This window comes from Typopeltis vanoorti, chromosome 18 (assembly GCF_054136105.1).
Source record: "Typopeltis vanoorti isolate ZY-2024b chromosome 18, IOZ_Tvanoo_1.0, whole genome shotgun sequence".
Taxonomy (NCBI): domain Eukaryota; kingdom Metazoa; phylum Arthropoda; class Arachnida; order Uropygi; family Thelyphonidae; genus Typopeltis; species Typopeltis vanoorti.
In genome coordinates this window covers 46590740-46615681 of record NC_143566.1, presented here as the reverse complement: position 1 = coordinate 46615681, position 24942 = coordinate 46590740, and the positions used below count along the sequence as shown (strand labels likewise).

The window sequence follows — 24942 nt, the reverse complement described above, 5'->3', positions numbered from 1 at the left end:
ATCCAAACCTTGCAAAATGGAAATAGCAAAACTATTTACTTTATGCCTGAAGAAAAATGATGGACCAAGAACATGGAAGAAGGCTACCCAAATTCTCAGGTAGAAGACTTAGCAAACTACTGACCCATCGGTCTACTGTCAGTGGTTTACAAAGTGTTTACAAAAGTCTTAGCTCATAGGCTTTTGTATGACTCTGGACCTAGCACAACCAAAAGAACAGGCAGGCTTTTGAAGTGGCTTTAGTACAATGGACCATATTCAAGTTGTACAACAGATTATTTATTGAAAGGTGTAATGAATATCAGTTACCATTATGTCTTGGTTATACTGAATATGAAAAAGCCTTTGATTCAGTAAAAACTTGTGCAATACCTAAAGCATTATGAAACCAAAGTGGAGGAGCCATACGTCATGACCATCAAATCAGCATTATACCAATGCCACAGTAGCAATTCATTTCAATGGAAATCGCTATTGCGGAAATACAGAGGGGTATAAGAGGGGTTACAGACTTGTATCCAAGAACTCCAAATTGCTAGCAAAACAGTTGGACTAAAGATAAACCTAAAGAAGGACCCAAGTTATGTTCAATAGATATGTCCAACCAGAAATCAAATCAATAAAAAGCATTTGGAAAATTACATTCAGTAATGAGGAAATTAAACAAGTAGACCATTACATATACTTAGGACAACAGATATCAATGGAACAAAATATCATGGACGAAATTATGGACTATATATATATATATATATGTGGCGATTAGTTTTTACTCGGTTGTTATACATTTCAAAAAATAGATTTAATGACTCCAAGACCGAGATAACATATAAAGATTTTAATGATAAATACTACTAGTTTCGGCATATAGCAGCCTTCTTCAGGTATTTATAAAGGAAAGGAATACTAATAAACATTGAATTATTTAAATAAACAAACTGGAAATTACAGGTACAAATAAGAGAGACATCTCATACAAAAGATCTCATGCAACTGCTTTATCCAGTCATGTTCTTTTTTCAAATAATCCTAATGATGACCAACAAAGCCACTCTGTATGCTGGAATAGATCAGAAAATATTTTTCGCTGTGAAGATGAGTTTGAAAGAAAAATCGTAGAATCACGGGAAATCCTACTGAACCCGGTCCACTTAAATAATAATTTAAGTTATAACATCCCAGATAGCCATGCTGCAGTTATTCAATATTGGCGTTCACGTGAACTTGCACGCACAATTGCAACAAACAATGGCACGCCAGTTGGAACAACTTGAAAAATACAACGTTTTTATGTATCGATTATGTGAGGCAATTTGTACCTGTAATTTCCAGTTTGTTTATTTAAATAATTCAATGTTTATTAGTATTCCTTTCCTTTATAAATACCTGAAGAAGGCTGCTATATGCCGAAACTAGTAGTATTTATCATTAAAATCTTTATATGTTATCTCGGTCTTGGAGTCATTAAATCTATTTTTTGAAATATATATATATATATATATATATATATATATATACAGGGTGTCCCAACATTCACACAAGAAGTAATTTTGATAGAAAACACAGGTTTTTAATTAAAAATTGTAATTTCTTATCGATTCATAAAGTATACAGATAGGGTTATGCATGGAATAGCATATCGGGTAAATGGTCTCCACGGCTTTGTTGGCACATACGCACTCTTTTGTCGAAATTTTCCATGACTGTTTTGCATAAATGTGGCTGAATTTCGTTGATACAGCGCTCAATTTCCTCCTTCAAGGCGTGGGTGGTTGTATGCTTGTTGGCATAAACCTTAGACTTCAAAAAACCCCAAAGAAAAAAGTCCAACGCCGTTAAGTCACATGATCTGGGCGGCCAATTCTGATCACCAAAACGGGAAATTACATGACCAGGAAATGACTCATGCAGTAACTGAATTGTTTCTTGGGCTGTATGGCATGTGGCACCGTTTTGTTGAAACCATGTCGTCCACATCCATATCTTGCAATTTAGGCACAAAAAACTAAATTATCATGTTGCGATAGCGAGTACCATTAACTGTTATTGCCTTACCAGCTGCATTTTCTAAGAAGAATGGACCGATAATGCCTCCAGCCCAAAATCCGCACCAAACAGTGACACGTTGTGGATGCATTTGTTTCTCAACAATCACTCGTGGATTTTCTGAACCCCAAATGCGACAATTTTGTCGATTAACGAAGCCATCAAGATGAAAATGAGCCTCATCACTGAAGATGCCTTTGTTCGAAAAATAAGCATCCACTTGTTGTTCCATAATCCATTCAAGCATTGTTCTTTCATGTAGTGCTCCATTTTTAATAACCCTGAACTGTCAGCTGTCATGCTGTCTTTTTTTCTCGTTGGCAACACTTTACCGCACAAATGGCGCTAAATTTAAATCTTGGGTGAATTTTGGGACACCCTGTATGTATATATATATATATATATATATATATATATATATATATATATATATCCCTTTCTGACAGAAATCCTCATATGGCTGTTCACCAACAAAGTGATAATTTCAGGGTTACTTTCCTACCAGACATAAAGTCAACATTCTGTTTATATTAAGATCCTCGCATCCTTTTATATGTACTGCCAAAGGTAGATGTCGCTCAAATTCATTATTTTCTTCTGAATGCTCTCTTCATTCCCTCTTATCTGATAGACTAATTTACCTATACATTTTCCTATCGCTATCTTCCACATTGTCAGGTCTATTGTAACAGCCAATCAAATATTCCATCGAACTCTATGTACACCATTACTGCCTCAAAAATGAGTGCCAATATTTCTTAGCATGGACATAATTCCTCTGCTGCCATTAACCACACTCCCTTTCGGCCTTTTCTATCTTCACAAATATATCATACTTCATCTCTATTCCTGTCAGGATATCATCCTCATCCAACCATGTCTCAGTTATTCCAAAAATTTTTGGGCTAAAGCACATGATCAAAGCAACAATTTGGTTTCCCTTTTTAATACTTCTGGCATCGATACACAAACACAGTAGTTCATTTCTGGGTCTATAAAGTCCTACTGACATTACTTCTGAGATGTCTCCTCCAATTTCTCTTTTACATTTCTATTACTACCAATCTCATCATTTTTACAAGATGCTCTTCTTGTATCCCAAGTCAGCTCATTCTTTCATTGTCTTTTCACAAACACATTATTGCTTCCAGCATCTGCCTTCCTCATGTGTGCCTCCCACCACCACCACCTTAAACCTCTCATTTCCCTTTCTGTTTTGTATTTCAGTTCACTCATTCTTTTCACTTACACTACGCTATACACCTCTCCATTTATAAATACTTCTTCAATCTCTCCACTTTCCTACTCTACTCTCCTGATCTTCCATGTCACTGTAATATTACTTTCTCTTCTGGCACAGCATCTCAAGCTGACTCACACCCAAAACTATTTATTTCTTTTGATCAAGTTTCCTCTTAGTACCTTGCATATAACTTTTGAAGACACCAGCCCTCAACCGATGTCTTCAAATATATACCCTCTTCTGATGCACAGGATTTGAATAATAATACTATATTATGAAGTATACATTATCACTATCTTTCTAAAAACAATTTCCTTCCAAATTAATATGCTATTTGTTAGCTCTTCATATACTATCACATCTTACATTCCACTTTTTTGAAGGCATTATTAACATCAATCCAGTAAAGAACTTAATCATCCTCACAGCCTTTTTCCTGCAATCTGTTTGTGGCTGATTTTCTAACCCTTTTCTTTCCCATTCTGTTTACATGTGGCCATATCACCAAAGATTATCTCTGCACACACACTGTTAGATGATGAAGATGTCAAGATCTTTTTTAATATCTTCATTTTTTAATAGGATTCTAACAGTTATGTTATCTAGTCACTACCTGATATTGTCTGAGAACTCTCATATATGTGGTTTGCAGTCTCTGATTGACTGTTTTATTTCCAACCCAACCTTCAGATCTATACGTTGACACCCATTTTGAGATTGTCTCATATAATGCTGGTTCAGTGTTTTGGATAATATTTCAATTTGCTTAACTGAGATACATACTAATTTTACTTCTTATATGAATAATTTTACTTATTTTAAGAAATGTCAATTTGACAAGGTCAAATTCACATTTCGGGGTGCTTAAGGGTCAAAGCTGTATAAATGAGAGGAGACCTCCACATAGCCTTTAAAGGAATGCGGAGAACCGACCAGGGCTTCTGACCTAATGTCCAATCCTCACCTTCTCGTGGTGCACCCTGTTGGGTATCTACTTTGACACTGAACGATCGAGGATGGGCTGGCAATTTGGGATTTAGCCGACCAAATTGTATTCTAATTGGTTAAACCAAAATAAAAAATGATGGTACAACATGACAAAATTTCATGCTGGCTGGGGTGTCGCCCGGTTAAACAAGGCCCCCGTTGTTTTCGTCAGGGAACCAGGGCGAACAGCGAAAAGTCATCTACTGGAACAAATCTGAAAACAAACCCCAACTCTACATCACCAGAGTTAAAGATCGGTACTATCAATGTAAGAAGCCTGAATGGCAAAGAAATGGAGCTAGCTGAGGAATTAGATAAGTACCAGATCGACATAATAGGGGTGACTGAAACAAAAAAGACCAAAAACGGTGAGATCTTTCTAAGCAATAAATACAAAATGTTATATTCAGGCAATGATAATCAAGGAAAAGAAGGAGTAGCCATAGTATTCAACACAAAATACGAGGCTAATCTTCTTGAATGGCAGTCAGTCTCAAGTAGAGTAATGTGGGCAAATATGAGAATGGGGAACTGGACAATGAGACTTATTTGTGCCTATGGTCCCACAGAAGGCTCTACTAAGGTAAAAGTGGAGGAATTTTTTGATGCTCTAGAAAAAGCAACTGACACAATGAAAAAGGAAAAGTTGGTCCTTGTTGGGGATCTAAATAGCAGAGTAGGAAATGATTGTGAGACATACAAAAATATTTTGGGAAAATTTGGAGAAAAGAGCAAAGCTAATAATAATGGCAAATATCTGTTGGATTTCTGCTCAGGACATGGACTGGTTATTACTAACACCATGTTCCAACATAAAAATGTGCACAAATTCACATGGAGAGAAGAGGCTAGGAATAAGAAAAGTCTCATTGACTATGTTATTGTTGATAGTGATGTTTTCTCCCTGGTGCAGGACACCAGAGTGTATAGATGATTTGAAATTGGAAGTGATCACTATTTAGTCTTGAGCAGGATAAAATTGAATTTCATATTGAAAAGAATAACATGTAAGAAAGTTTTAAAGCGAATAAAAGTTGAGCAGCTCTCAGATGTGAACTGTAGACTAAAATACAGAAAGATTATTGAAAAGAAAATGAAAGAGTTTGAGAACAGGAATCAAACCTTGGAGATTCAGTGGCAAACTCTGAAGAAAACATTGATTGATTCTGCCAGAAAGGCATGTGGTGAGGTTGTGTGCAAGGATAAAAAAATCAGAACTCCCTGGTGGACACAGGAAGTTAAAGAGGCAGTGAAGGAAAAGAATAAAGCATATCAAAAGTTCCTGGCAAATAAGTCAGCTTTTACTCTTACAGAATACAGAGACAAATGTAAGAAAGCTAAACAGTGTGTAAAACTAGCTAAACAAAAGTCATGGGAGGACTTTGGCAAGAATATAGAAAATAAATATCAAGAAGGTGGCAAAATATTCTGGAGGCTGTTGAAGAAGCTTAGGAATGGAGGAAAGAGTGCTGTAAAAGGAGTTAGAGATGATAAAGGTGACATGAAAAGAGGAGAAAAAGATATCCTTGAAGTATGGAGTAATTACTTTGAAAAACTGCCAAATGAAACAAGCAGTGATGACAGCACAGTGATAAAAAACACTGACCAGGCATGCAGTCAGGAGTACATATCCATACTTGAAGTAGAAAAAGCCATCAAAGGCTTGAAATGTAGAAAGACAGCAGGAGTAGATGATATTCGACCAGAAATGCTGAAGTATGGTGGTATAAAAGTCTTACAGTGGCTGCACTGCATAGTTCAGAAAGCCTGGACAGAGAGAAGAATTCCCGATGATTGGAGTAGAGCTCTCATAGTACCCATATATAAAAAGGGAAATAAAACTGAATGTGAGAATTACAGAGGTATTTCCCTACTGAGTGTTCCTGGCAAGATCTATGCCAGTATACTTGAGAAACGGTTGAGAAGAATTGTGGAAGAAAAGCTTGGTGAAGAACAAGCTGGATTCAGGCCAAATAGAGGCTGTCAGGATCAGATCTTCACTTTACGACAAATAGTTGAGAAAGCATGGGAATATAACAAAGATCTATATTTAAGTTTTGTCGATTTGGAAAAGGCACAAGAGAGAAGCTATTCAATATGCTGCAGTTATATGGTGTCAAAGGGGCATTATATCAAGCAATACTTAGTCTTTATTTGAGTTGTAAGTCAGCAGTTAGAATTGAAGGAAGTAAAGGAAGATGGTTTAATGTTAAATCTGGTGTGAGACAAGGATGTACATTATCCCCTCTGTTATTCATTATCTATATGGATCACATTATGAAGGAAAGTGGTATTAAACCTGATATCAAAATTGGAGATGTTAATGTCAGCTCTTTGCTTTATGCGGATGATGTTATACTTCTAAATAAATCCGCTACAAGTCTGCAAGATTCTCTGACTAAATTGAATAGCTGTTGTAATAGATATGGTATGAAGGTCAGCAATAAAAAGACAAAGACAATGAAAATAGGGAGAATCATTGAAAATGTCAACTGTGTTGTGAATGGAGAACCTGTGAAAGAAGTAAAACATTTCAGCTACTTAGGCACAATTTTTACTGAAGATGGTAAATTAAATATAGAAATAGACAACAGAATCAGCAAAGCTGGTATGGTGGGAAGTCAACTGAATAAATTCATATGGAATAAGAGAGAAATTAGTCGGAACACTAAATTAGCTGTATACAAGACGGTGTTCAAACCAGTTTTAACTTATGGATCTGAGAGCTGGGTCAGAAGTAAAACACTTGACCAAAGACTAGAGACCGCAGATATGAGAGTCCTGAGAAAGATTAGAGGCGTGAACAGATGGCATCAATGGCAATATCATATTAAAAATGAGGATATTAGGAAAGAACTTGACATTGTCAGCATCCAGGAATGCATTAGCAGAGCTAATCTCAGGTGGTATGGTCACTTAAATAGAATGGGAGAGGAAAGATTAGCAAAACAAGTGTTCTCTGCCAGGTTGGCAGGAAAACGACCCAGAGGAAGACCAAGATATAGGTGGATTGATACGGTACAAAGTGCCTTAGACGATAGAAATATAAGATCTGATAATGTTGGAGTCTTGACAAGTAACAGACTGATTTGGAGGAAAATTGTAGATAGGAAGTTAGTAATGATGTAATTTTTTCATATAGTACTGTCATATCCGGTACACCTCTTGAGGGTACATAGCAGGAATTTGATGATGATGATGATGATGAAATTCACATTTCATAAAATAAGTAAAATTATTTGACATTGTCATAAAATTTATGTTTAAAATATGAGGAGGGAGCTGGAAGGTTCTAATAAACACCTAGAACAAAAATGATATTAAAGCAACTGATATAACCACAAGAAAGAACATACAAGGATATAAGAATATAAGAACAAAAGTTACCTTCATAACTCTGCTACCAGTGTGTTCTTTCTTGTGGTTAAATCAGTTGCTTTAATATCATTTTTGTTCTAGGTGTTTATCAGAACTTTCCAGCCCTCCCCCATAACTGAAATGTATTATCCAAACCTTGCAAAATGGAAATAGTCATGAACACATTTTCATTTTCATGACTATTTTCATAGTTTTTTTTTTTTAATTCTATTTTTTTATTATAATTTTTTATTTCCGATTTTCAAGCCAATGTCACTTTTCTTCATAATGTGATCAATATAGATGGTGTATAAAAGAAGAGGTAGTATGCACCCTTGCCTTATCTAAGTTAAATCTAATCATCTTCCCATATCAACTTTAATTCTAGCTATAACATAAGTATTGGCTATATATTGTTCTGTATATTATCCCATTTATATCATGTAACTGTTGTGTACTGAAGCGATTTTTTTTTTTGCTACTTTATCAAATGGATTTTCCAGATCTACAAAAACATAAAAATTTCCATGATTTACTGAGAATTTATCTTAAAATAAAAATCTTACAAAAAAAAAAAAAGTTTGTCAGTGGATCTATTAAGGTCATCATCATCAAATTCCTGCCATGTACTCTCAAGGGGGTGTACAGGATATGATAGTACTACATGAAAAATTTACATCATCACTAACTTCCTATCTACAATTTTTTTCCAAATCAGTCTGTTACTTGTCAAGACTCCAACATTATCAGATCTTATATTTCTATCGTCTAAGACACATTATACCGTATCAGTGCACCTATATTTTGGTCTTTCTCTGGGTCGTTTTCCAAGCAACCTGGCAGAGAACACTTGTTTTGTAATCTTTCCTTGCCCATTCTGTTTAAGTGACCATACCACCTGAGATTAGCTCTGCTAACGCATTCCTGGATGCTGACAATGTCAAGTTCTTTCCTAATATCCTCGTTTTTAATATGATATTGCCATTGATGCCATCTCTTCACACCTCTAATCTTTCTCAGGACCTTCATATCTGTGGTCTCTAGTCTTTGGTCAAGTGTTTTACTTCTGACCCAGCTCTCAGATCCATAAGTTAAAATTGGTTTGAACTCTGTCCTGTATACAGTTAATATAGTGTTCCAACTAATTTCTCTTTAAAGGAATGTGGAGAACCAACCAGGGCTTCTGACCTAATGTCCAATCCTCACCTTCTCGTGGTGCACCCTGTTGGATATCTACTTGGATACTGAACGAACGAGGATGGGCTGAATTTGGGATTTAGCCGACCAAATTGTATTCTTATTGGTTAAACCAAAATAAAAAATGATGGTACAACATGACAAAATTTCATGACGGCTGGGGCATCGCCCGGTTAAACAAGGCCCCCGTTGTTTTCGCCAGGGAACCAGGGCGAACAGCGAAAAGTCAGCTACTGGAACAAATCTGAAAACAAACCCCAACTCAACCTCACCAGAGTTAAAGATCGGTACTATCGACATAAGAACCCTGAATGGCAAAGAAATGGAGTTAGCTGAGGAATTAGATAAGTACCAGATCGACATAATAGGGGTGACTGAAACAAAAAAGACCAAAAATGGTGAGATCTTTCTGAGCAATAAATACAAAATGTTATATTCAGGCAATGACAATCAAGTAAAAGAAGGAGTAGCCATAGTATTCAACACAAAATACGAGGCTAATCTTCTGGAATGGCAGTCAGTCTCAAGTAGAGTGATGTGAGCAAATATGAGAATGGGGAACTGGACAATGAGACTTATTTGTGCCTATGGTCACACAGAAGGTTCTACTAAGGTAGAAGTGGAGAAATTTTTTGAGGCTTTAGAAAAGGCAACTGACACAATGAAAAAGGAAAAGTTGGTCCTTGTTGGGGATCTAAATAGCAGAGTAGGAAATGATTGTGACACATACAAAAATATTTTGGGAAAATTTGGAGAAAAGAGCAAAGCTAATAATAATGGCAAATATCTGTTGGATTTCTGCTCAGGACATGGACTGGTTATTACTAACACCATGTTCCAACATAAAAATGTGCACAAATTCACATGGAGAGAAGAGGCAAGGAATAAGAAAAGTCTCATCGACTATGTTATTGTTGACAGTGATGTTTTCTCCCTGGTGCAGGACACCAGAGTATACAGAGGATTTGAAATTGGAAGTGATCACTATTTAGTCTTGAGTAGGATAAAATTGAATTTCATATTCAAAAGAATAACATTTAAGAAAGTTTTAAACAAATAAAAGTTGAGCAGCTCACAAATGTGAACTGTAGACTAAAATAAACAAAGATTATTGAAGAAAAAATGAAAGAGTTTGAGAACAGGAATAAACCTTGGAGATTCAGTGGCAAACTCTGAAGAAAACATTGATCGATTCTGCCAGAGAGGCATGTGGTGAGGTTGTCTGCAAGGATAAAAAAATCAGAACTCCCTGGTGGACACAGGAAGTTAAAGAGGCAGTGAAGGAAAAGAAGAAAGCATATCAAAAGTTCCTGTCAAATAAGTCAGCTTGTGCTCTTAGAGAATACAGAGACAAATGAAAGAAAGCTAAACAGTGTGTAAAACTAGCTAAACAAAAGTCATGGGAGGACTTTGGCAAGAATATAGAAAATAAATATCAAGAAGGTGGCAAAATATTCTGGAGGTTGTTGAAGAAGCTTAGGAATGGAGTAAAGAGTGCTGTAAAAGGAGTCAGAGATGATAAAGGTGACATGAAAACAAAAGAAAAAAATATCCTTGAAGTATGGAGTACTTTGAAAAAATGATAAATGAAACAAGCAGTGATGACAGCACAGTGGTAAAAAACACTGATCAGGCATGCAGTCAGGAATACATATCCATACTTGAAGTAGAAAAAGCCATTAAAGGCTTGAAATGTGGCAAGGCAGCAAAGGTAGATGATATTCGACCAGAAATGCTGAAGTATGGTGGTATATATGGTGGCTGCACTGCATAGTTCAGAAAGCCTGGACAGAGGGAGGAATTCCCGATGATTGGAGTAGAGCTCTCATAGTACCCATACATAAAAAGGGAAATAAAACTGAATGTGAGAATTACAGAGGTATTTCCCTACTGAGTGTTCCTGGCAAGATCTATGCAAGTATACCTGAGAAACGCTTGAGAAGAATTGTCTAAGAAAAGCTTGGTGAAGAACAAGCTGGATTCAGGCCAAATAGAGGCTGTCAGGATCAGATCTTCACTTTACGACAAATAGTCGAGAAAGCATGGGAATATAACAAAGATCTCTATTTAAGTTTTGTCGATTTGGAAAAGGCATATGACAAGGTGCCAAGAGAGAAGCTATTCAATACACTACAGTTATTTGGTGTTAATGGAGCATTATATCAAGCAATGCTTAGTCTGTATTTGAGTTGTAAGTCAGCATTTAGAATTGTAGGAACTACAGGAAGATGGTTTAATGTTAAATCTGGTATGAGACAAGGATGTATATTATCCCCTCTGTTATTCATTATCTATATGGATCACATTATGAAGGAAAGTGATATTAAACACGATATCAAAATTGGAGATGTTAATGTCAGCTCCTTGCTTAATGCAGACGATGTTATACTTCTAAATAAATCTGCTACAAGTCTACAAGATACCCTGACTAAATTGAGTAACTGTTGTAATAGATATGGTATGAAGGTCAGCAATAAAAAGATAAAGACAAAGACAATGAAAATAGGTAGAATTGTTGAAAATGTCAATTGTATTGTGAACGGAGAACCTGTGGAACAAGTAAAACATTTCAGCTACTTAGGCACGATTTTTAGTGAAGATGGTAAATTAAATTTGGAAATGGACAACTGAGTCAATAAAGCTGGTATGGCAGGAAGTCAATTGAATAAATTCATATGGAATAAGAGAGTAATTAGTCATCATCATCATCAAATTCCTGCCATGTACCCTCAAGGGGTGTACAGGATATGATAATACTACATGAAAAAAATTACATCATTACTAACTTTCTATCTACAATTTTCCTCCAAATCAGTCTGTTGTCAAGACTCCAACATTATCAGATCTTACATTTCTATCGTCTAAGGTACTTTGTACCGTATCAATCCACCTATATCTTGGTCTTCCTCTGGGTCGTTTTGCTGCCAACCTAGCAGAGAACACTTGTTTTGCTAATCTTTCTTCACCCATTCTGTTTAAGTGACCATACCACCTGAGATTAGCTCTGCTAATGCATTCCTGGATGTTGACAATGTCGAGTTCTTTCCTAATATCCTCGTTTTTAATATGATATTGCCATTGATGCCATCTGTTCATGCCTATAATCTTTCGCAGGACTCTCATATCTGCGGTATCTAGTCTTTGGTCAAGTGTTTTAATTCTGACCCAGTTCTCAGATCCATTAGTTAAAACTGGTTTGATCACTGTCTTGTATACAGCTAATTTAGTGTTCCGACTAATTTCTCTCTTATTCCATATGAATTTATTCAGTTGACTTCCTACCATACCAGCTTTGCTGATTCTGTTGTCTATTTCTATATTTAATTTACCATCTTTAGTAAAAATCGTGCCTAAGTAGCTGAAATGTTTCACTTGTTCCACAGGTTCTCCATTCACAACACAGTTGACATTTTCAATGAGTCTGCCTATTTTCATTGTCTTTGTCTTTTTATTGCTAACAGGAACACTCAGTAGGGAAATACCTCTGTAATTCTCACATTCCCTTTTTATTTATGGGTACTATGAGACTTCTACTCCAATCATCAGGAATTCGTCCCTCTGTCCAAGCCTTCTGAAGTATGCAGTGCAGCCACTGTAAGACTTTTATACTGCCATACTTCAGCATTTCTGGTCAAATATCATCTACTCCTGCTGCCTTTCCACATTTCAAGCCTTTGATGGCTTTTTCTACTTCAAGTATGGATATCTATTTCTGACTGTAGCCTGTTGAGTGTTTTTTACCACTGTGCTATACTTGCTTGTTTCATTTAGCAATTTTTCGAAGTAATTACTCCATACTTAAAGGATATCTTTTCCCCCGTTTTCATGTCACCTTTATCATCTCTAACTCCTTTTACAGCACTCTTTTCCTCCATTTCTAAGCTTCTTCAACGACCTCCAGAATATTTTGCTACCTTCTTGATATTTATTTTCTATGTTGCCCAAAGTCCTCCCATGACTTTTGTTTAGCTAGTTTTACACAGTGTTTAGCTTTCTTACATTTGTCTCTGTTCTCTAAGAGCACAAACTGACTTATTTGCCAGGAGTTCTGATTTTTTTTTCCTTGCAGACAACCTCACCACATACTTCTCTGGCTGAATCAATCAGGGTTTTCTTCAAGGCTTGCCACTGAATCTCCAAGGCTTTCCTGTTCTCAAACTCTTTCATTTTATCTTTGATAATCTTTGTGTATTTTTGTCTATACAGTTCACATCCGAGAGCTGCTCAACTTTTATTCACTTTAAAATTATCTTACATGTCATTCTTTTAACTATGAAATTCAATTTTATCCTGCTCAAGACTAAATAGTGATCACTTCCAATTTCAAATCCTCTGTACACTCTGGTGTCATTCACCAGGGTGAAAACATCACTATCAACAATAATCTAGTCAATGAGACTTTTCTTATTCCTTGCCTCTTCTCTCCATGTGAATTTGTATACATTGTTATGTTGGAACATTGTGTTAGTAATAGCACAGTCCATGTTTTGAGCCTAAATCCAACAGGTATTTGCCATTATTATTAGCTTTGCTCTTTTCTCCAAATTTTCCCAAAATATTTTTGTATGTCTCACAATCATTTCCTACTATGCTATTTAGATCCCCAACAAGGACCAACTTTTCCTTTTTCATTATGTCAGTTGCTTTCTCTAAAGCCTCAAAAAATTCCTCAACAAATTTCTACCTTAGTAGAACCTTCTGTGGGACCATAGGCACAAATAAGTCTAATTGTCCAGTTCCCCATTCTCATATTTGCTCACATCACTCTACTTGAGACTGCCTGCCATTCAAGAAGATTAGCCTGATATTTAGTGTTGAATACTATGGCTACTCCTTCTTTTCCTTGATTGTCATTGCCTGAATATAACATTTTGTATTTATTGCTCAGAAAGATCTCACCAGTTTTTGTCTTTTTTGTTTCGGTGACTCCTATTATGTCGATCTGGTACTTATCTAATTCCTCAGCTAACTCCATTTCTTTGCCATTCAGTGTTCTTATGTTGATAGTACCGATCTTTAACTCTGGTAATGTTGAGTTGGGATGTGTTTTCAGATTTGTTCTAGTAGCTGATTTTTCGCTGTTCGCCCTGGTTCCCTGGGCGAATATCAATCCATTTAATTAAGTCAAACAGAAATATGTACAGAATGAGTTACATTCGCATATATACACAATGTCATTACAATTTTCTTGATAGTCGCAATTCTTTCTAATCTAACCTGAGTTCTAAGCTAATTCACAATCTAGACATTAACTGAATATAAGACATAACTTGGTTAAGTTTATTTCACTATTAATATACATTATCTCATAAACATAGATGCTTGACATACATTCTTGGTCAGTATTACAACTACTTACTCTTGTTCAGCAGATAATCTTTCACATTAACTTTTTGTTCACACATAATTCTTCTTCTTCTTCTTGTCTTTCTTTCTGCTTGCTGACACATTCCTGTTTTCCAGCTAAAATTCTTCCTTGTCAGGGTTGTCGACTATGCTTTGGTTTATAGGACTCTTAACATGGTGGCGATGTACAGCTCATTTTCTTCCAGACAAACGACACAATGTTTCTTCTGTGGCGATGTACCCGGGTAGAAGACTCTGAACCCTCGACACTTCTCTTTAAATTTCCAACAGTGATTCCAGCATGACGGTGGACTCAGGTAAGAGAAGGCTTAGAAAATCCTAAGACAAACAACGTTTCTCTTTCAACTTCCGACAGTGAACTTGATGTGACAGGGACTCAGGTAAGAGAAAGCTTAGAAAATCATAAGACAAAATTCATTCCAGGCAAATTGCCTTATATAGGCTCAGACCTCTGTTGTGCGCATGCGTGTCTCTTGAAATTGGTCACATATTTACCTTCGGACATGGCGATGGAATTCTTGGAATTCTTTATCCGTTGCAACTATGGTCACATACTGACCTTTGGACATGATGACGTCATTCTTCGTGGGTCTTTGGAAATTTCCATCTATAGCAATTCTCAGAATTCTTGAGCCTCTGTAACTCAATCAGTATAGAAGAAGTCCTTTGGTCAGAAAGACCTGGGTTCGATTCCTGTCAGTGATGTGAGGAACCTTTATCTGGTCTCTTTCGACTAAAGATGAGTTAGCTGGTCTCATATGGAGGTAGGGATTCCCTCAGAAACTCGGGTTTTTCGTCCTCCAGAACAGGCAAACCAGCCCCATGAACACATGGATTCAGTCATGAATATGTTCCAGTCATATGCCAGTCCCAAACCCAGATAACATTGGGGGGGGAGTAATGGTGAACTATCCTATAAAAATCTCACCAGGAATACTTTATGGGAAATGCCTACAAAGACACCTATGGTTGGAAATGACCGAAAGCGAAAACCAGTACCATTACTGAATTCTTCGCTAATTTTAGCATTAGACTTATTGATTTAACATTACTTAATAACCTCACATGATGACGTCATGCACCAATTTTTTTTGATAAGATTATTACAAAATTTAACATTTTAACATTATTCTAAACAAAAAAGCATGTAAAAATAAACATAAGTTACAAAGTCACATATCATGAGAGATTTTACACACAAACCTTTTGTGAGATGAATTGTCATAAAAACTGTAGTAACTGTGAATAAGGTGCCCTCCCCAAGGAGAAAATATATTTGTACTTTGTATCCAATGAATAATGCACCTAGCTACCTACTAAATTATAAGTAATACCCCTTTATTAATCTCACCAGAATAACTTATCCCAAAATGTGTTTTGGGATAAGTTATCCTAAATATGACCATATATAATTCTACTAGACAAATAACATTTCTGTCACAACATATAACTGCAAGTATGGTGTTGTACTACCTTACCCCAGTCCTGAAGATATTTTCAGGCACAAACTTTGTTTGCTCAAACTTAGATAAAGGATTAAACTAAATTTATTATAGTCTAACCAAGTGAAAAATAAACTTTCAACATATGTGTGGAATTTTTTCTCGACTATTATGTATAAGACTATTACACTTTTTTTATATAATGTTGGTCAAGTAGCTTTATTTTATCGTCCTACATGTTTCGCCAATTTTTCTATCGGCACAAACTAGTAAGCTAAATGAAGGTAACAGACTAGGTTATAACTGATAGTTCTAATTCATACAAAAAAAAAAATTAGTATTGCGCGTGACAATGCGCGTGTCTCACGAACGTGATTTATTTGTTATGGCTCATGATGTAATTGTCATGAAAGTTCATTTCTTTGATGTTTAATGATCTGATTAAAGCTTTCCAAATTTCTGGTAAGGTTAGACCTTGATTCTTGTTTAGGTATTCAGTTTTACGGGCGACTGTAGCTGCTTCCTTAAAGGTTCTTGAATGGTAGTTATCTTCTATATAGGCATAAGGCTCTTATCCCACTCAATGTGATGGTTAGTAGAGGCAAAGTAGCAAGAAAGGCCTGAAATGTCTTGTCTGTTGTTTCTGACATATCCTATGTGTTCTTTCTTTCTCGTTTCAAAGCTTCTAGAGGTCTGACCTACGTAACTAATACCACATGAGCAAGGTATATACTCCAGAGTACTTGTAGAATGGATGAGGATCTTTCGGTGATCTTAAAAATTTCCGAATAGAGTTGATTGGCTTGAATGCTACTCTGATATTATGTGGTTTTAGAAGGTTAGCTAATTTTTTGGAAATGCTGCTGACAAATGTAATCGTAATAGTACTGATGAATTGGATGTCATCACGTTGTGTATGTGGTATATCAGTAAAGAGAATCTTGTTGTATAGTCTTTTTTGGATAACCATTTAAAGATAGTTCTCTGGATATTGTAGTCAATTCCGTTAGTAGGTCATCCTTGTCTGTTGTGTACTGTATAGCTCTTTTCTTGAGCATATGGATAATGCTAAGTTTCTGAGCTATATGATGAGACGAGTTGAAATGGAGGTAACGTCCAGTATTTGTAGGTTTTCTATACACAGATAGGTTGATACTATTATTGGTTTGTTTCTTTATTAGAATGTCAAGGAATGGACATTACCTCCATTTCAACTCGTCTCACCATATAGCTCAGAAACTTAGCATTATCCATATGCTCAAGAAAAGAGCTAAACAGTACACAACAGACAAGGATGACCTACTAACGGAATTAACTAAAATATCCAGAGAACTATCTTTAAATGGTTATCCAAAAAGACTCTACAACAAGATTCTCTTTACTGATATACCACATAGACAACGTGATGACGTCCAACACATCAGTACTATTACGATTCCATTTGTCAGCAGCATTTCCAAAAAATTAGCTAACCTTCTAAAACCACATAATATCAGAGTAGCATTCAAGCCAATCAACACTATTCAGAAATTTTTAAGATCACCGAAAGATCCTCATCCATTCTACAAGTACTCTGGAGTATATAATATACCTTGCTCATGTGGTATTAGTTACATATATCAGACTTCTAGAAGCTATGAAACGAGAAAGAAAGAACACATAGGATATGTCAGAAACAACAGACAAGACATTTCAGGCCTTTCTTGCCACTTTACCTCTACTAACCATCACATTGAGTGGGATAAGAGCCTTATGCCCTATATAGAAGATAACTACCATTCAAGAACCTTTAAGGAAGCAACTACAGTCGCACATAAAACTGAAAACCTAAACAAGAATCAAGGTCTAACCTTACCAGAAATTTGGAAAGCTTTAATCAGATCATTAAACATCAAAGAAATGTACTTTCATGATAATTACATCATGAGCCATAACGAATAAATCACGTTCGCGAGACACGCGCATTGTCACGCACAATACTAATTTTTTTTTGTATGAATTAGAACCATCAGTTATAACCTAGTCTGTTACCTTCATTTAGCTTACTAGTTTGTATTCCCTGAAGATGCCAATAGAAAAATTGGCGAAACATGTAGGACGATAAAATAAAGCTACTTAACCAACATTATATAAAAAAAAAGTGTAATAGTGTTAAACTTTCAACATGATGACCTCACCATTGCTTCTGCCTGGTATCTCCACTTCTGGGCCTGGCTCCCACTGAAGAGACCTCAATAAAGGTCGAAACTAGTCTGGGTAGTGGGCCCTTCCCTTAATGCATAACATTATACATATCTGCAAGGAGATGTGTTTTGCATTATGGGAGATACTGAGATAGGAGTGATGTTAGCTTGGTCCACCTTTGCTACGAGTTGTCCTGTGTTGTACTACCTTACCCCAGTCCTGAAGATATTTTCAGGCGCAAACTTTGTTTGCTCACACCTGGATAAAGGATTAAACTAAATTTATTATAGTCTAACCAAGTGAAAAATAAACTTTCAATATAACTGCAAGATATTGAAATGCTCACCAATTTTATTTTTAAATATGAATTCCATCCACAAAAGATGGTTAACCTACTGTACAAAGTTTCAGTACTCAGTAGGTAAGTTAGATAATTTAGAGTCACATACATATAAAATATCATATTTTACAATAAATACAGTTTAACAATTTTTAATAGATAATCCAAAAATACATAAAATTCGAAATATCAAAAAATTGTATTGTATAGTGTAGTGTCGTGGTCTCCTGTATGAATTCTGAGACTTTATAAATTAGGTGACGTTTAATGTATTACAAATAATCAAGAAAATCAGCCTTGGCAAGGCCAGTCCAAAATAAATAAAACATGAAATAAGATTAAAAAAAAAAAAAATGCGTATTTGTGCATGAAGAAGATTTAATTTTTTTTTCCCCTTTAACTGTTTCCATCTCACTAGTCAATTTGTACATGTCTATCTTAATCAAGATCATTCTTATTTATCTTGCCTATCTATAATTTGTGTGAAGTTCTCCCCAGTAGCATAGTAAACTAATTTAACTCTTCTCTATCTGAATATATTCACAGTTTCTAGATTTCTATATTAATGGTTTTCTATACCATTTCATGATATGCAATTTAGCCAATGGATCATTTTGAAATTTATGATACAGTGCTCCTTATTTGGAAAGTCGGTGGATTTTTCAGAACTGTTATTTAGTGGAATTACAGAAATCACAATGCCAGTGTTGTTATCGCTTCATTTTAACAATTGATAGAAAGCATAATATTAAACTAAATTTGATCTGAAATATTCATTTATAAACTGTAGCAAGTGAATCATGAAAATTTGGAGTAGATATACCAGAAGAGTGATGAATCAAAAAAGTTGTGATGTAGTGCAATGTTTATTTTTCCATTCTTGACTTCAAACAGGAACCATATGATTATTTTAAGTCATTTATTTTAATGGCATATTAAATATGCCATTAAAATATTCAATGTTGCTCAGCTGGGATAAAGCTCTCACTCCACAGAACAATGTGGCATTGGAAACTCCACAATGATTATGAGACATCGTTAAAGAGCTAGTAAAAGGGAATTAATGCTTAAAAATATTATACCAAAAAATCAGGTATGCTATCCTATATTTCTTCAGCTAGCACCACATCCAACTGCTACTAATGATGTCAGTGCAAGTGGCATTCTGAAGAAAACAAATGTTCTGTCAATATCACAAATCACATAAAGAAATTTGAAACTTATTTTTTAAAACGGTTAAAGCAAATTATAAAATAACTCACAGATATATCCTGATTTGTTTTGTCATGGTCCATCTTATAAACTACAGAAAATGTAACCTGTAATAAATGCATATCTTTAAGGAGACAGAATCTGACAGCAGCGATAATATTACCGATACAAAAATATTTAATTTCTACACACACACACACAATTTTTGTTCTACATGCAAAAACAGAAATAAATGTGAGAAAATTAAAAAATGTATTCTATTTCCAAAACTACAACCATTAAATCCATAACTCAAGTTCCTTAGGTACCATCATATACACTCAATGGACAAAACATTAGAGATAGGGGGTCATGGGAAGTTGACACTGACATCCCCTGCACAGAGTGGAATGTACACAAGCCAAATGCAGATGGTAAACAGGCAGATATTGGAGCTTCCTAATAGTGTACTGTAATTGACAAACATGGGTAAATGTTCTTGGAAGTTTTTCCACTTGGTTATACTATAAAGTAAAGATTTCAAGAAATTATATACTTGGTTTAATCCTTTATTCAAGTGTAAGCAAACAAAGTTTGGCCTGATATAAAGAAGTATATAGTCTGCACCTGATATATACTCGTATATAGAAGCTAATGACTTCATATCACTTGCCTTAGTATCCCATAATGCAAAGAACATATCCTTACGGGTATGTATAATGCTATGTGTTATGGGAAGGGTCACTAACCAGACTCATTTTGCATTATGGAACACTAAGAATTTGACTCACTGTGCCATCTGTACATATACTATATGTTACATGTTATATATATTAGGGCAAGTGTCAACTGAGCTACTTCCATTGAACTGAAAGAGCATGATCATTTCCTTCTACCAGGTTCTGAACATAAATTGGTGATTGAAATGCACCTATAGCTATTTATAGCTCGATGGATAAGATCCAACCATCAACCATAATCAAGCTTTGAGTGAATGGGTGCATGATACAGACAAAGAAAAGAACAGTTTCTCATTCTACAGAGGATAAAGTACAGAGAGGATATTCACTGCACTTTTGTATTTTTGTTTATTAGGGAATCCAGAAATGGAAATAAAAGTTGAAATTGAGATGGCAAAAAAAATTTTCTCTTGATGAAATGAACACTGTGTAACCACGGTTTAAATTTAGAGCTTAGAGTATGCATGGTTAAATGCTATGTATAGTCTGTACTGCTGTACGGTGCAGAAACTTGGACCTTGAAGACAACATTGATAAAAAGACTTGAAGCCTTTGCGATGTGGTTATACAGATGAATGTTAAAAATCCCATGGACAGCAAAAACGTCCAATCAGGAAGCACTGGAACAAACGGGGAAATCATGTGAACTTTTAAATACCATAAAAAGAAGGAAAACTGCATATCTTGGTCACCTACTTCATAATGAAAAATATAAGGTACTTCAATTGATTATAAAAGGGAAGATAAATGGCAGAAGAGGACAAGGAAGATTAAGAAAATCTTGGCTGGCAGACATCAGACACTGGACTGGCATGAACTCTGAGAGACTGCTCAGAGTGGCTGAGAATCGCTCAAAATTTGCCAAGGTGGTTGCCGACCTCAGATAGGAGATGGCACTCAAAAGAAGAAGGGAATAAATGTATATAGGGAATGAAAGCATTTTTATTGAGTCCTAAGAACTTGGCTTCTGTGGCTTCTTGGATAATAGTTTGTTCCATTCGTAACACTAGGTCAGGATGAGGACTGTATTTTTGGCAAAGGCATACACAGATGCCCTTTCCCCACTCCTACTGCAAACCTGAACCCATTACTAAGAGCATGTGAACATATATGATCAATTGCTTGTTGAAGTTGCAATGACTCTCGTGTTACAATGACAGAAAATTTTAACGTAATCAAACATAAAAATGCCGTGGAAGAAGCTGTTTAGTGACTGAGCTTATTTTGACAGCCAAGAGTTTTACACTTAAAACTCTTTTGTGAAAAGAGCCTTGAGGGAATCTCCTCTAGGCAGTGGAGCTGGGATAAAGTACTTCCTACTCATACTGGGAAAGATTCAACTAGAGAGAAAGTTTTAAATATAAAGATGCCCTCTAAGATTTAAATTATAAATGCCATTTAACATACCAATATATTCAAGCTGTCAAAAGCTTTTTCCATGTCAAAGAACACTGAAATTAAATGTTTACATTTTAGAAATGCATCTCTGACAGACATCACTAAAAGGACCAAATAGTTTAATTACAATAGGTTTTTATGAAAGCTACATAACTGACGTATGGCATTAACCATTTTCTCCAACACTGTATAAAGACAACTGATCAGAGCAATAGGTAAGTAATCATTTGCTTGTGTTGGATTTTTCCTGGTTTTGGGAAGGCAGAGTCATTTGACTTATGAATAAGAACACTCCTCCTTGGTAAGTTTCTGTTGTATAGTAAGAGGAGATCCACAGAAGATGGTGACAGATGTTTTATCATCTCATAATGGATGTCATATAACTATATATTATGGACACTTAATATATAGTTATATGACATCACACAGAAGGAAAAAGATATGGACTAAATGTCAATTTTGAAAAAACTAAAACAACGATATTCAGACAACAGGAGTTCCTGTTGCTTGATTAACAACAGGAGTAATCAAAGTTATCATAGGAGGATTTCAACTGGAAAATGTGGAACACTTCACATATCTTGGATGCCACATGATGCATGACTTGGACCCTCAAAAAAGAGGTAAAAATTAGAATAGTCAGAGCAACAGCTATCTTAAAAGCCATGGACAAAATATGGAAGAGCAGAGCTATAAAGATACACACTAAACTGCATATTGTGGAAACATGTATCTTCAGCAGCATGCTCTATGGATGTGAGGCCTGGGTACTCCTGAGAGATTCTGAAAGGAGGATATTAGCATTTGAGAGGAAGTGCTATAGAAAGATCTTGAGAATAAGCTGAATCCAGAAAGTGAACGATGAGGAAATCTACAGACGAATACAACCAAAAGGAAACCTGATCCAGAAAATAATCAAAAGGAAACTACATCTATTTGGCCATATTATGTAGAATGAATGATGAGAGGAAATTAAAAACGCTGCTGTTTGAGAGAAAGACCAAACAGAGAATGGGGCAATGACATTGTCAAATGATGTGGAAACTCTGTGCACAAACTGGATCATCTTGCTCAAAATAGAATGCAATGGAGGAATCATATCAAGAGGGCATTAGACACCCACAAGCATTGAACCCATTGTTGTTGACTGTTGTGGAATGGATGTCATCAGGCCCTATAGCACTGGCGAGACAGAAAAATGGAGGGAGGGACAGTACTCTTTTTGACTCCTCTTTAACAAGTGGCTGTTTGTATAGTTAAGACCATTTGTAGAAAAATTGAGCCATTGTTTCCCTCAGTATTCTTTCAATATCAAAATTAGGAGAATGCAAAGTTGTTGGTGAGATTCTAGTAAGCCATTCTCAGATTGCAAGCTGTAATCTTTGGGTTCATTAACTACACATCTATTATGTTGCAGGGTAGACAAATGATGTATTCTATATCCTTTCATTTTCTAGATTTTATCCCATACAATTTCTGCGCTGATTTCATGATTGGATTAAAGAGTGCTTTTGACTCTGATGTTTAATGTGACATGAACACATTTTTAAGGTAATGAGATTTAATGTAAAAGGTTATCTCTGAAATATTCCCTATGCTCTGAACTGATTCCCCCCCCCCCTGCTCTGCATTCATTATTCAACTATGTCTGGGATAATGTGGAAATTAAGATGCCAATTTTGAAATTACAGTTGTTATTGCATGGACCACATAATCTGTTACATATGTGACTGCTTCATTATTCCAGAGGCACTCAGCAAATTTTGCCAAGTGCCTCTGGATTAAATTTTACAAGAAAGTACTGGGTGAATGCTTCCATTTATGTTCTCTTCAACATCCCACATAAACAATGGAAGAACAGATTATAAAACTTACTACCGAATATAAATGGGGAGACATATGAAAGAAGGCATCATGTCCATGTGTATTAAGAAGAGAGATGTTCATTGTTGTGAGACATATGCTCCACAATTCATCAATCATGTTGGCATTACTACACAGAGTAGTGTGTCCATTAAAGTAGTCTATACTGAGTGTGGGCTGAGGCAGATGCAAATAAAATTATCAACGTTAGTTTCACTTAACTTAGAACATGGTAGTAAGAATAATAGAAGGACAAACAAAGATGGACTATAACAAGATTCTGAGAAGAGGAATACTGCTATGGATGTAATAGTTTATAAACTAAACAATACAGGCTATCAGGAAAACTACCTGTTAGGTTCACAAATGATCAGGACATTCATGAAAATTATTCTTTATTTATACTAATCAACACCTTTGCCTGGTTTACGACAACAACAAAAAAAATAACAGACTGTCTTTTAAAACAACAAAATTACAGCAATCCCTCAATTAGTGTGCCTAATGCGTTCTTTAAAACAGGTGCATTAATCGAAAACTAATCGCACTAATCAAATATAATAATCTATGGGAAAATGTATAATTTGTTCCTCAGATTTCTTTTTTGAATCTTAATTTTTTTATAAAAGAATTAAGGTATGTCTCAGAGCCTAGTTAAAGGAAAACCATGAAGCTGAAAGACAATAAAACATATTCAGAATATGAATTTTATTATTCTACTTCTTAACAAAGAATTGAGCTAACGTAGTTTGGCGGGCATTTTGTTTCTTTTTTTTCATACAACCGACGGCATGGCCCTATTGCTTCTTCTACTCTTCAGCAAATTTTATTGCTTCTCTCTTCATCAGGGTCAGCCTCTAAGCATTGCTGCTTAAAAACTTCGATTGTACAAAAAAATTTTCAAATTGTTTCTGTGAAAGCTCTTTTGGCTGACTGTCAGTGGTTAAATTTTCTTCATATTCTTCAGGATCTTCCCGCTATGCATCTAAATTTAGCAGGTCGGAATCACTCAATTCTTCGGAATGAGATTTGATTAATCTTGGACATTATCATTGAAGGGGAGAATGAAATGAAGGACGTATGAATTGGTCGCCAACACGCGAAATCATGTGCTTTATAGATAAAATTTCCCAACTGTTATACAAGCAAAATAGTTACCACTTTAAAAACTCCAATGATCATAAAAGAGAAGTTAATTTTCCGACATGTAAGAATAAACAACTCATTCCAGAAGACGGACTGATTACCATATTATCGGAATGGATTCTCCTTTTAGTGACATGCGCAGGTGTCGAAGGGTCTCGAATCTGTGGGCATACTACAGCAGATGACATAAATTTTGGCAGTAAAAATTTGGAACATAGTATACATAGAAGTAGTGTAGTATGCCATTAAAAATAACTTTGCAAAATGTTTTAAATCGGTATCTAAATTATTTCATTCTGGTGAGTGACTTTTTAAAATAGTTAGCCATAAAAATGTATAGATCAAAAATTTTTTAAATCTGTAACATTTATTTTTAAGATGTATATAGGTGCACTAATCGAATTTGGGTATTGAAAAAAATGACGCACTAATCGAATTTGG

General features: G+C 35.5%; 1 protein-coding gene across 2 annotated transcripts in view; it reads right to left on the bottom strand.

Moving 5' to 3' along the window:
• The window catches only part of LOC150096630 (meckelin), a 575505-nt gene that overhangs the window by 286816 nt on the left and 263747 nt on the right, over window positions 1–24942 (bottom strand). For both annotated transcript variants that reach the window (XM_090408005.1, XM_090408006.1), the window contains one exon: window positions 19426–19482. In XM_090408005.1, coding sequence (XP_090264131.1) covers window positions 19426–19482 — 57 coding nt within the window. The remainder of the gene's footprint in view (window positions 1–19425; window positions 19483–24942) is intronic.